This window comes from Lissotriton helveticus, chromosome 7 (assembly GCF_964261635.1).
Source record: "Lissotriton helveticus chromosome 7, aLisHel1.1, whole genome shotgun sequence".
NCBI lineage: Eukaryota > Metazoa > Chordata > Amphibia > Caudata > Salamandridae > Lissotriton > Lissotriton helveticus.
The window spans coordinates 393,310,541-393,324,284 of NC_136068.1; the positions used below are offsets into that span (position 1 = coordinate 393,310,541).

Genomic DNA, 13,744 nt, shown 5'->3' on the forward strand with positions numbered 1-13,744 from the left:
TGTCCGGCCCCACCCCAGTCCTCTTCGCCATTACTGGGCTGATGCTGCTGTTGCGTGCTTGTGTCGAGCAGAATCAGATCTGATGCTTCCAACCGTTGAATGCTCTCCAGTAACAGGTGCTCACTATCTGCATCTGCTGAGTCTTCTCTTTCTGACAGTTCAGTGTGGATGTTGTCACTGGGTCTCAGCAGGGTGTGTGTCGGATGACCCTGCACTGCCTCGTCATCCGAGACTGATATTTGTGACCTACTTTCTCTAGGCCTCAAGGACCTCGCCGGTGTTCCTCCAGCTGCACCTCGGATTCTCAACATTCATATTGTACGCTTATCTTTAGGTCTTTCCTGACTAGAGCCCAGTCTCTTTTCTGTGAACCGATCGAGAGCTTGGGGTGATCTGCTCCTGGACTGAGGCCGTTCCTCAATGAACGATCATGCCTCTTCTGGAGTCTGAAAAAACAACGTGGTACCTTGGAAGATAACTTTAAGCTTGGCTGGGAACAGTAACATGTACTGAATCTTAAGTGCTCGAAGCTTTGCCTTGACCGGATCAAAGGTTCGTCGTTGCTTTTGCACATCCCGTGAAAAGTCCGGGAATACCATCACTCGCGTATTTTCATATTTGATCTCCCCCATCTTCCTTAGCTCACGTAGGATTAGGTCTCTGTATTGAAAGTTCAAAAAGCGGGCTATCAAGGGTCGAGGGGGGGCCCGAAGACGGCGAGCAGCAGGCATCCTGTGCGCTCGTTCTATGACAAAGCAGGATGAAAAATGCTTATTTGGAAGGGTGTCTTTAAGAAACGACAGGAGAAACTGGGCCGGGTCCGATCGTTCCACGTTTTCCGGAAAGCCAATAAATCTAATGTTATTTCTGCGGGCCCTATTTTCAGCATCGATGACCCTCCATGCAACTTCTTTCAATGAGGCTAAGAGCTTCGTCACATCCTTCCACATAGAATGAGAGGTATCTTTGAGCTCCGAGATGCGGTGTTCAGCTTCAGTAACTCAGTCAGAGACTTTTCGCAAGTCGTGGCGTAGCAATGTGACCTCCGAGCGTATCTCCTCCATCTTCCCTTCCAAGCTTTCTCTTGACTCATGGATTGCTTGTAATATGGCCGCATTGTCCGGAAGGGGAGCTGCACCTCCCTCCACTCCTGGGGGCGCAGGGAGCACTTTTGCAAATCGATCCTAATTTACCTTGCTGCGGCGGTTAGGCTCCTTAACCTTCGCCATTGCAGGCCATCTGATGTGACTCACCCACTGCAGTGTCTCGTAGTACCCAGGCCAGCTGCAACAGGATGCCTTCTGGGCTCCCCCCACCTACGTGGCGGACCGTCTCATCCCTCGTATGTGTGCGGCTTCTGCTGGCGCCACCATGGGATCACGCCCGAAGTGATGAGCTAATTGTTCTGCAGATTGCAAGCCCTTGTAGTCAGGAAGTGTTAGGCCCGTTCCATGTACCCACACTACTGGAATAATGTGTCCCCAGAAAGGCAAGAGCTTGAGATGTACACGGGGGCCCGTCGTCACAATGGTCCCCTGAACACATACCTCAGCCGCCCGCAGCCGCATTGGTGGAATCAGTGGGGGGGGGGGGGGGGGGAAGCAAGTCTCCACCCCCAGTGGGCGTCCCGGATCAGCTCAGCGGCGTACCGCACGGTCTATGTGTCCAGACCCGCTGCCTCTCCAACACTGTGCAGTTGGTAACAGAGAGGATCTCCAAGCAGCTCCGGAGCAGGCGGGCTGGCCGACGCGGTCTCGGCCCCGACCTCCGCCACCCATCGCAAAGGTGGAAGGACGCGAGGGCCACTCGCTCAGTCCCAGGGGCTTCACTTGGTGCAGCAGTCCCGCCACTCCGGCCCCACGGGCCACAATCCTGGGCCCCAGCAGCTGAAGAGACTCCTCTCTCCGGCCCTGGTTAGAGAAACCTGCCCCGGGGTTTGCAGCACCGTCAGTCCCCACAGCAGTGTACCAGGCAGCTCACATAAACGAAAGCCAAAGGGCATAGGGGTAGATGGAAAAGTCCAGCAGTCTTCCCCCTTAGGCGTTCTCAGTAATATGTCCCCCTCTAAGCAACAACGTGGTCCTTGGGCCTAAGTCCCCCGTCCCCCCTTCCCCACCGCGGCTGGAAAGGTCGTCTAGATCCGGGCAGCCCCAGGCCGGCCGACCCGTGCAGTCCCACTCAGCGCAGGACGTATCCGCCGCAACTGGGCAAATGCAAAGGCGTCCGCTTTTGGCACAGAGCTGCCCAGCAGGAATTCAGACTCGGATCCGGCCACCACACAGCTCCAGGAGTCAGAGGCCCCCCTCCTCCGGCACAGCTCCTTCGGTTCACCCACTCGGGTATCCCAGGTCCGACGTAGCACATGCACCGGATGGACCGTCACTGCTTCTTTTGTTGTGTCCTCAGAGGGTGGGATACCGCTCTCTGGTGCATCGGTGCCCAGGAGGCACGCACCCCCTCCACTTTGCAGTCCAGGGTCGTCGCGGGCTCCACAGATCACCACTGGCAGCCCCGGCAAGCCGCCATCTTAACAGGCCGCACACCGACTGCACTGCAGGAAGGGCTCATATCATTGCAAAACCCCTCGGTACAGCATTCATTCAGCTCGCCTCAAACTTAGCACAACTTCCGGGCAGCACTGGAGCAGTTTCAGGTGTCGAGGATCAGGATAAGTGGCAGGATTCAGTTGGGGCCGGCAGAGCTAGCAGAGAACGCAGCTACCCGGCCATGCTGTTGGCCACGACCCTCAAAGCATTGCATAATTGAACGCTCTACTTGTCGGACACTGTGGATGTCACCCATAGTGGTAGTGCCCAATAAGGACAATGGAGGTGTTGTGCGCATCTGCATTGACATGCACTAAGCTAATGAGGCAACTGAGAGAGAACGACGTGCAGGTCTGCAAATTGCAGATATGAACACACAGCTGAATGGTGCCAAAGTCATTTCCTGCCTTGATCTGAACAGGTGGTACCATGTTATGTTATGTTATGTTAAAATCATTTAATATAGCGCTCAACCCACCCGGGGGCATCTTGGCGCTGTGTGGAAACAGGGATCAGGACAGAGAGGATAAAGTTAGAATAGGTGGGATTTGAGGAGTTTCCTGATCTTGCAGTAGTTCGAACAAGTACGAACGTCGAGTCGCAGCTTGTTCCAGTAATGAGGAGCAAGATAGGAGAATGCCTTTCCTCCACTACGCGACAGACGAATGCAAGGGACGCAAAGTAAGACTTTGTCTCAGGAACTAACGCAGTGTCCCACATCTCCGAAGCCGAGACACGTATCTCGGGGGTAGAGGACGACGTCACGATACTGAACCAAAAGGTGGCTACCATGGAGACTGTCCAAAAAGGCCTGGTGCTTTGAGTCGAAGATGCAGAAGGACGGGCCCGACGCAATAATCTGTGATTCGTTGGATTTCCGAAGGGCAGTGAAGAGGGCAACATGGAGCGCTTCCTCACGCAATGGCTGGAAAGCTGGCTTCCTCCGGAGGCCATGTCCCAGTGCTTTGTCTTGGAGCGGGCTCACCAAGCACTCATGCAGAGACCCCCACCGGGGGCCCGCCCGCGGCCAGTAATTGCGAAGCTCCTGAATTATCTTGACCGCGATGCCATACTGAAGCAGGCCCGGGCCAAAGAACCTTTGCTCTACAACAATGTGCACATTCTCATCTTCCCTGACTATACGCGGCAAGTGCAACAACATTGCCAGTCATTCATGGCCACGAAGGCCCGTCTGAGAGACCTCAAGCTCCCGTACGCCCTCCTGTTTCCGGCTCGCATGCAGGTGGTCTACCGTTCCCGCACCCACTTCTTCGACACTCCGGAGGAGGTCTTCAAATGGACGTATGAGACGGTGCGGGTGAGGTCGCACACACCGCCCGGGAGGGAGTCGGATTCCTCATCAAGTGAGGTGGCCCGGTGGGATCCCCAGGGTCAGCAGCAGAGGGGCAATAGACGTTCAAGGTCCAGGCAGCGATCCTTGTCCTGCTGGGCTCCGTTTGGGAGGGCCCTACCCCTGGGCGTCAGATACTCGAACCCTAACTTTTGATTATGTGGTGCTGCGGAGTTCTTGGACTGGTGCATACGTTGATGGCAAATTTTTGGGGGAGACTTAACGTGGGCTGGGTCTCCCCCAGACTCGTGCTGGTTCGGGTCATGCCTGGAGGACATGGGCTGTAAGTTGGGGATCCATTGGTTGGGGAGGTCCTCGTTCCCCTGTTGGGGATTGAGAGCTAGACCTGCCGCGACAGATACTTCAGTGTTCTTGAGGTATGGGGTGGGGGGTTTGTTGTAGTTGTTGTTTGGAGAGGGTTGCATAAGGTTGCAAGTCGCACTTTCACCATGGGTCCTCTATTCTACACACACACATTTTCGCAGTCTCTTGACCGTCTTACAGGAGGACTCACTCCCGTATGGCTAGCATGCCCAATAGAGGTCAGGTAACCCTGGGTACCCTCCGCATTATAAGCTGGAATGTGCGCGGGGCCCTGGACAAAATCAAGCATGGGGCTATACTCCATCAGGCAAAGAGGGCAGGAGCTGATATTCTTATGCTGCAGGAGACTCACCTTATGGGTACGAAGGCCCTATGCCTACAGCGCTATGAGTTCCATCAGGTTTTTCATGCCGGTTTTACGAGGGGCTCAAGCGGTGTAGCGATCCTGGTGCATCACAGGTTCCCTTAAATACATGCACAGCAATGGATCTACACGCAGGGACTTTACATATTTATTTGGGGTAAGATTGGGGAGGATCCTCTGGTTCTGGGCAGTGTGTATGCCCCTCCCCCCCTACAGTGGACGATCGTGGAAAGATTGCTTACCCTTTGGGCCGATGTACCAGATGTGCTATCTGTGGTGGGCGGGGATTGGAATGATGTTATGGATCTGACTAAGGATAGGAGTGGTGCTGGGGGTGGGCCAGGGGGTGGCCCTCCCACGAAACTGCAATCGTTGGTGTCCGGCCTCGACAGGGTCGATGTATGGTGGCGTATCCACGGCAATAGCTGGGAGCTCACATACCTCTCGGCGATCCATAAGTCCTTTTCTAGGCTGGACTACGTCTTTGTTCCCCGAGCAGTAGTCGGTAGGGTGGTGTCAGCTGAGATTCTGCCCCGCGGCCTATCGGACCATTCCCCGGTGTCTCTTGTGCTCTGTTTGGGCAGGGGGCGCCAACCCTTTCGGTGGTGTCTCTGTGTGGCACTTGCAGAATGAGGACTATGGGACGAATATGAGCGAAGCTATTGCTCAGTACCTCACCTCAAATGTTGGATCCTTTTCCACAGCCGAGACTCTATGGGAGGCGCTGAAGCCTACACTGCGGGGAGTGGACATTTCCTGGTGTGAGGCCACCCGCAGGAAGCGCAGGGAGGACCTGACCCAGGCGGAGGCTGACATAATGGTACTTGAATGCCGAAGTCGGGAGGCAGGGGGGGCCAGTCCGTGCGGCAGTTGCTCCTTGCTCAACAGTCCTGCGCTACTCTTCTGATGGACGAGGCCCGCCAGGTTTGGCTGGCTACGCGCAGCAGGGTATGCCAATGGGGGGACAAGTCCGGCAAGATGCTGCATCGACTTTGTCAGGGCACCTTTCATTCCCAGGCCCTTCTGGGCATACTAGACAGAACGGGAACACCGATAACGACCCACTGGCTATATCAGAGAGTTTCGCTACATACTACGCGAATCTCTATGCCTCCCGGGAATGCTTTCCGGCATCCACCAAAGACAAGTTCATAGCCGATCTGCCACCCAAGATGGTGTCAGATGAGGTGCGCGATCAGTTGGAGCTACCCCTAATGGTTGAGAAGTTGGGCACGGCCCTGGGTGAGCTCAATTCTGGAAAGGCACCTGGACCTAATGGGTTCCCAAGCAAATGTTTTCAACGCTATAACCCACAACTGGCCCAGCCTTATCGGGCGGTGGTAGAGGAGGCCCGGGAAAAGGGCCTGATGCTACCAGATTGGAGACATGCGGAGGTGGCGGTGTTCCACAAGCCCGGGAGGTCCCCGGAACAGCATGCCTCATATCGCCCCATCTCTCTCTTAAACGTTGAGGCCAAGATTTTGGCCAAAGCATTGGCCTACTGCCTCTTGCCCCACATCTCGGCGCTTATAAATCCGGATCAGGCGGGGTTTATGCCCCAAAGGGCAATCAGGCATAACAATATGGCGGACGCATGTGGCAGTAGCGGCTATCCGGCAGACGGGAGAACCGGCGGCCCTCCTCTTGGCAGACATGGACAGGGCATTTAATTCCCTGAGTTGTGTGTATCTATTTGCATTGCTGCGCAGGCTTAATCTTAGCCCCCGCTTCCTTTCTTATGTATGCTTCTCTACACGGATCTGACTGCGTCTGTACGGGTGGCGGGTGCGGTCTCCTCCACCTTCTCTTATTAGTCGAAGCACACGGCAGGGATGCCCCCTGTCCCTGTATTTATTCGCCCTGGCCATGGAGCACTTGGCGGCTTGGGTGCGTATTGACGCGCAGACTGGATTCGAGTGGGCACCAGACTTGTCCGACAGGATTGCACTGTATGCGGACGATGTCCTCTTTTTCCTTACGGCAATGGACAGGTCGGGGCCACGACTTCTGCGGATCATGCAGATCTTTGGGGAGACGTCGGTCCTGTATATGAATCCCTGCAAGTCCACACTGTGGGTTCTGGGGGATCGGACGAGAGTGGGCACGTGGGCGTCCGGGTGACGGTCGGGGGCCTGGGGCCTGAAGTACCTAGGGGTGTTCCTTTCGGACACGCCGGCAATCTCCTGGGAGCGGAATCTGGCCCCTGTGTGGGAGCGAGTTCGTGCAGATCTAAAGACCTGGTCGCGCATGCCTCTGACATTGTATGGCCGATCAGCTATATTTAAGATGGTGGCGTTGCCTCAGTTGCTCTACCAGCTGCAGAACCACCCTTACCCGATCCCACCCAAATGGTTCCGGCTGGTGAATTCTGTGCTTGGGCAGTTGCTGTGGGAGGGAGGAAAGGTGCGTGTGGCTTTACGGACATGCTTTCTATCCACCTACTGTGGAGGACTCGCGTCCTCGGACATTCTCTCGTTTTACCAGGTCTCGCATCTGCTGGTCCTCAATGAATGGTGGTACTGCGACAGGGGAGACCCGGCTTATGCGGTGGAGCGACGACTCATGGGGTCCCATACTTTACATACAATTTTTTACTTTGCGATGCTATGGGGCGCCATGCCATCGGCCACGCGGGTGGTATTCCTGATTTGGAGGCAGGCATTACGATGCATGGGTTGGTGGAATACCCTGACTCGGGAGACCCCACTTTGGAACAATGGGCGCCTGCTCCAGTTGACGGCCATGCAGGGCTTCCGGGAATGGGATGCTATAGGCATTTCAACTCTGGGGGATGGTATGAGGGACACGACACTTAAATCATTCCAGGATTTGCAGAGGGACTTTCTAATGCCACAGTCACAATTGTATTGGTACCTTCAATTGCGTCATGCACTGGCTCCTGGCCTGGCGGGTCTGGAATCTCTCCCCGACTTTAGTCTGCTGGAAGCGAAAGGCTTCATGGGGGATTTGGAGACAAAAAAAAATTCCCGGATCTACCAATCCTTAGTTACTCATTGCTCCCCCACACTTCAGAGGCTGCGAGGAGACTGGGAAGAGGGTGTGGGCACACTGGAGGAGGAGGATGGAGGGAGGCCTTGGCGGCTCCGCGGGGGGCAGCCATAGCGATGAGCCTCCGCCTCGTCCAGTTTAAATACCTGCACAGGGTTTATTATACCCAGGCTCGACTGTGGCGGGCGGGATTGATTGCCTCCCCGGATTGTCTTCGCTGTGGTCGGGAGGAGGGCATGATCATCCATACTGTCTGGCTGTGCCTTTCCTTAAATCGTTTTTGGAGGGGGGGTCTTCTCCTGCCTCTCAGAGGTGTTGGGGTGGGAGCTCCCGCGCACGCCGCGGCTGGCCCCGCTTCATGTCATGGAGGGTATAGGGGGTAATATCTACAAATGACACCTCATGCAACTGGGTCTTACATTGGCGAAGCGAGATATTGCCAGGGCATGGAAGGCGCTGCGAGCCTCCTCAGTGGCCGCATGGAAGAATGGTTTGGACTTTTGCATGGGGCAGGAACAGCCTATTTTTATAGCCAGGGGATGCCCATGCAAACATTACAAAATATGGAAACGATGGGCGGACTATCGGGGACTGTGGTTAGAGCCACCAGCTGCTGCGGACGTTCACCCATTGGAGTGATCTTTGATGTGCATGGGATCTGTGGTGATGTGGGGTGAGGGAGGGTGGGAGTTGGGGGTGGGGGTGGGGGGTGGGGGTTGTATTATTTCGTATGCCTTGGTATACATTCTTGAAGTAACTCGCAAAAGTCGATTGCTCTTGTTGTTCTATATGACTTGATTCTGTAGATGTCTCTGGGGTGCAGAGCCCTGCGATTTATATGCTAATTGACAATTAAAATGTGTTAAAAAAAGAAAAATAATGAAGTTGTGTTCGCTTGAAATGATTGGGACTATTCCTAAGTCTGTTTTCAGATTGCACATTTTTAATGTGTGTGGTTTGCAGAGCTTCACACCATCTCATCGTCCCCCTCCCTGCCTGTGTACTGTAGTGCTCAGATGTGATCTTCCTTATTTAATTAATAGTAAGATATTCAGTTAGTTCTTTGGTCTTGCTCGCACTGTAACAATTAAAACATGTATAGGTTTTCTGTTCCTGTATACAAAGGCCACTGCCGTAGGCCCTGCTTATATTCTGAATGTGGTATTGTTTTCTGTGTAAAGCATAGTACAGTATATTCATTAGATTTGGGGCTAGAGTCGATATCATTTGGTATGTTTCTGTTTGGTTACTGGATAGTTCAATGTTACTTTCTCTGTCAAACCACGGTGACCACACAGTTTCTTTGTCTAAAAATGTATATTTCTTGCCTAACATTTGGAGAGCAGACACCATGTTGGTCTGTTTGTTAGTCTGGGTATTTTGATATGATTCGAATAACCAATGCCTTTTTGCCTTCTGTGTTGAATTTAAATGATAATAAACCTTCATGGTTTGTGCTTCATGCTTATTTTCCTCAGTCGATTTTCTTTGGCCTCTGGGAAAATTCCATGTTAACTGTAGGGCTCTTGTCTGGAATACACTTACACATAGCCCTGATCCATCAATTGGCCCTTTGATGTAAAAATGTGCCAACTCAGTTTTCATACTTCGAGACTAACAGAGTTTCAGGGAAGCATATCTCAAAATATTTGGTGATATATGGCAAACACAGTTACTTTGTAGCTATCCTGAGTGTGCTAGTAATGTGAAGGGCAATGAGTATAGAAATGATTCAGAGAGAGTAAATGTAGAGTAAATGTAAAGGTTTGTAGTATCAGGATTTCCAGGCTCTGGGCCAGACATGGTAAATGATAATCTTTAAATCTATACTGTATACATCACACTTGAAAATGCAAACTCTCCTTTACCCATGAGTATTGTTTGTGGACACCTCTTCGTGTTTTCTTTGCAGAACTCATAGAAAGTGCAATGTATCTGTACAGAGCCACAGGAGACGAAACACTGCTTGAACTAGGGAGAGATGCTATGGAGTCCATTGAGAGGATCAGCAAGGTGGAGTGTGGGTATGCCACGGTAAGCATATTGTGCCTCACTAACTCCTCTCACTAAGTCATTCATTATATTAAATTTCAGGGCGTGCCATGATCACATCAAGAGAACCTGAGTGTTCTGTATTCATGAGTTTGTTGTAACATAGGTAGCACCTGTTACACAAATGTTGATCAACAGAATGAGTAGTGATGGCAGCTAAAAGATTTACTTGCACAAAGATAAAGCTGATGCCAAATGAAGGATTCTGCATTTCTCTAGAAACAAGCACTGACCCAGGGTGGACTGCTGCTTACATTTAATGACTGAAAGATAATGTATTATAGGCATTGCCTGTGGCCACGATTATATAGATTGGCACCAGATGCAGTATCTACATAGTTGAAATGTTATGCCAATTTGTATAGAGCGCTAATCACCAGTGAGGGCATCCAGGCGCTTTGACGGTGGGTCGGCTGTGCCTTCCCTAAGGGAGATTCCCAGAAGTGCCAGGTTTTCAGCTTCTTGCTTAACACAAGAAGGTATGAGGAGGCTCTAATGTGCTGTGGCAGGTCGTTCATTGCTTTGGGGGAGATGTGAGAGAAGGCGCGACCTCCAGTTCTGTTCTTGTGTATGCAGGGAACCTGTGCTACTCAGCATCTGGCAGATCGGAGGTGTCTGGGGGGTGGTGGAAGTGTATGCAGCTATTGAGGTAGGTGGGGCCTATGTTGTGTAATGCTTTGGGTGTGTGTGTGTGTGTGTGAGAGTAGTTTGAATTGAGGGTGACTATTTATGGAGAGCTAGTTAAGTTCTTTGATGTGTGGAGATATGTGAGTGCGGCGTGGGAGGCTGAATATGAGACCTGCAGCAGTGTTTTGGACAACTTAGAGTCTGTTTGGTAAATCTCATGTACAGTGTTTTGCCGCAGTTGAGTCTGCTAGTAATCAGGGTCTGCGTTACTGTTTCCCTGCTGTTCTCTAGTAGCCACTTGGAGATTTTATATAGCATCCTCATGATGTGAAAGCAGGTGGAGTTCACCACGTTTACCTAGGCTGACACGTTGAGTTTGCTGCCAAAGATGATTCCTAGGTTCCTGGCGTGGGTGGTGGTAACTGGATTGGTGTCCAGGTCTGCTGGCCATCAGGCGGAGTCCCATGCATGTCATCCAGGTGGCCACAGCGAACATGCAGGTGACAAAATAGTTTTTTTGCTGCAGTGTTCTTGATATGAAGAGTATCAATTGAGTGCCCTCTGCGTGTGAAAGAATGTTGATGCTCTGTGATCTGATGAGGTCTGCCAGTGCAGTCATGTAAATGTTGAATAGGGTCAGGCTGAGATATGATCCTTGGGGGACTCCGCAGATTAAGGTTTTGGCTTCTGATGTGTAGGGATGCAGGCTGATTCTTTGTATCCTTCCTGTAAGAAAGGAGCAGATCCAGATGATGCAGGTCCTTGGATGCCCACTTCATGAAGTTTTCTAATGGGGATTGCGTGGAAGACCGTGTTAAAGGCTGCTGAAAAGGCAAGCAGGTTGAGAGACACTGGTTTTTTTCAGTCAAGAATCATCCTGATGTTGTCGGGTGCTGCGATGAGGGCAGTCTTGGTGCTGTGGTTGGCTCTGAAGCTGATTGGTTGGTGCTTGTGGAGATGGTGGCTGAGTTGCTTGCTTAATTTTCTCCATTACTTTAGCTGGGTAGGGAAGAAGGGAGCTCAGGTAGTAATTTGCTTGCTGGGTGGGTGGGGGGGTTAGCTGAAGGTTTCTTCATTAGTGTGTTTACTGCTGTGTGTTACCAGGTGTCCGAGAAAGTTGCTATGGTGATGGAGGAGTTCAGGATGCGGTTGAGAACTTTGTTGAGTGGGGAGGCGCCCTCGATGAAGATGTGGTGGGGCAGGGGTCTGTTGAGGCCCGGAGTGGATGTTTCTCATGGTAACTGTTTTCCAATTGGTCAGGGTGTTTCTGAGGTCTTTAGTGGGTAGGCTGGTGGTGAGGTTGGTGGGGTCTAGCTGGGGGTTTAAATTGTTGTAGATAGCTTTGATTTTGTTGCTGAATAATTTTGATATGTTGATGAAGATATTGTGTGAGGGAGTAATGTTGTTTGTGGTGGAAGTTGGTGTGGCAAAATCTTTGACAAACACAGACATCTTTCTGCATCTGTTGCTGTTTTTTCCTATGTATTCTGCTTGGGGATTCTTTTTTGTTTCTCTAATCTGCCAGTGGTAGCATCTCAGTGCTGCTTTGGAGGTGTCTTTGTCTGCTTCTTTGCAATTTGTTCTCCATCTTTTCGCCAGTTGTTTGAAATTATGTTGAGTAGCTTGGAGTTAATCAGTTTACCAACTCACTTTCTTCCTGATTCTCTTTTGTTTGTTGTTTTTGTGGGGTCCCAGGTAGTAGGCGCAGTCTGCAATCTATTTGTCCGAGTGTGATGGTCTGGTGATGTATTGAGTTAGCCCGATATTTTCCAGGCTCTTGAGGAGTTTAGGTTCTTCCGCTTCTCCGGATGAAAATTGAGGTCTCTAAGTAGGATGTCGGCTTTTGCAGGGATGAAGTCTGCGATGTTGGTGAAGCCGGTTCTGGGTCCTGGTGGGTGGTAAACAAGGGGTCTGTTCAGGGTGAACTTCTGTTCAGTTTGAAGTTTAGATGCTCCATATAGGGGGTTGCGTTCTTGTTGGCTGTGGTGCAGCTGACAGTTTCTTTAAAGATTATTGCGAGTCCTCCTTCTGGTTTGTGCTGGCGATTCTGTCATGCGATCTTCTATGCTTTTTTTTTTTTTTAAATCTCTTTATTGTATTTCCAAAAGTACATAGCAATACGTCACCTCCAACGTGAAGGCGACGCCAAAGTAAAACAGCAAACATCATACGAATGTGCAATTTGCTCATGGATCATACAGTCGGGCATCACCTACTATTCACCTACATCTGTGGTTGACAGCAATATATAAAATTATACAATAACATCACTCCATCTCAGTAGTTACGGTGTCCCGAGTTTGCGATCTAAGGTATTGGCGTAGAGGTTCCCATATACCCTTAGGTCTGGAGGAGGTTGGGAGTTCCTCTGCATACAATTCCTGGTTTTCCCTGCAGTATACCAAATCCTTGACCCAGTGATCTACCTGAGGTGCTAATGTGCTCTCCCAAGTCAGTCCTACTCAGTGTTTTGCCATCAACAGTGCAACAAGTGCAAACTTTCCAATAACTCCTTTCAGCTGAGGTATGTAACACAATAAGCATATTTGCGGTAAGCATTGTAGGGGCGCCCCAATCATGGTGTGAAGATGTTGGACAACAGAACTTGAAAATTTAAATACTAGGACGCAGTCCCACGCTAAATGCCAGAAATCGGCATCCTGCTGACCACATCTCTTACAATGACTAGTATCACGCAAGCCCAATCTGTGCAATTTTATGGTTTAAATCTTTTTATTGATTTCAAAACAAGCAATAAACCAAGACCCTCGGCTCCTCAGAGACATTGCAAAGACACAACAAGGTTGCGTTACATCGTTACCATGGGTAATAAGCATGGGGTGGGTCCACAGAATGAACAAGGGGAGGGACTAGTGAAAAATAGGAACCCCCCATCCCTAACCCACCCCCTCACCCTACCTCCCCTCACCCTACCTCCCCCCCACCCTCCCCACCCACCCCTCGTCCACCTTGAACTAAAAAGAGGGAAGGGAAAGAAGGAGTGAAAGCAGCATGGTATTTAGCGACATTTCTTACGAGTTTTCGTGGAGGTGCTACTTGGAATCGCGTGTGTCTGGGAAGCGAAGCAGTTACAGGTACAGAGGACATGTTAACTCCCGAAACTCGTATACTAACAATGTCAGGAAGGGCCGCCATAGCTCGGGGAACTCTGACCCCTCTGCCGGCCAGTGTAAGTGTGAGCTTCTCCATACCCAATACCAGCAAAGATCACTCCGGCGGGGGTCGAAGCGGTGTAAGCACACTGGCGTGTAATACCAATAAGTGACAATTTTGGTCCGAGTTGCTGTGAGGCCCATATGATAGGCCGAGTGTTGTGCCCTGTGGTATATGCCTTCCCATTCCTTGTGGCTCAGTGGTCTTCCCAAATCTCTTTCCCATTGGGCACGGCCTGCGTTATGTGTATATGTAGTGTTGGCTAAAAGCATTCTATAGAGATCCGAAATGATCCTC

The 13,744-nt window shown here is 51.2% G+C and overlaps 1 protein-coding gene across 1 annotated transcript in view; it reads left to right on the forward strand.

Annotated features, from left to right (window-relative positions):
• The window catches only part of EDEM2 (ER degradation enhancing alpha-mannosidase like protein 2), a 217,711-nt gene that overhangs the window by 177,728 nt on the left and 26,239 nt on the right, over positions 1–13,744 (forward strand). The window contains exon 10 of the mRNA XM_078652241.1: positions 9,507–9,628. Within this exon, the coding sequence (XP_078508367.1) occupies positions 9,507–9,628 (122 nt within the window). The remainder of the gene's footprint in view (positions 1–9,506; positions 9,629–13,744) is intronic.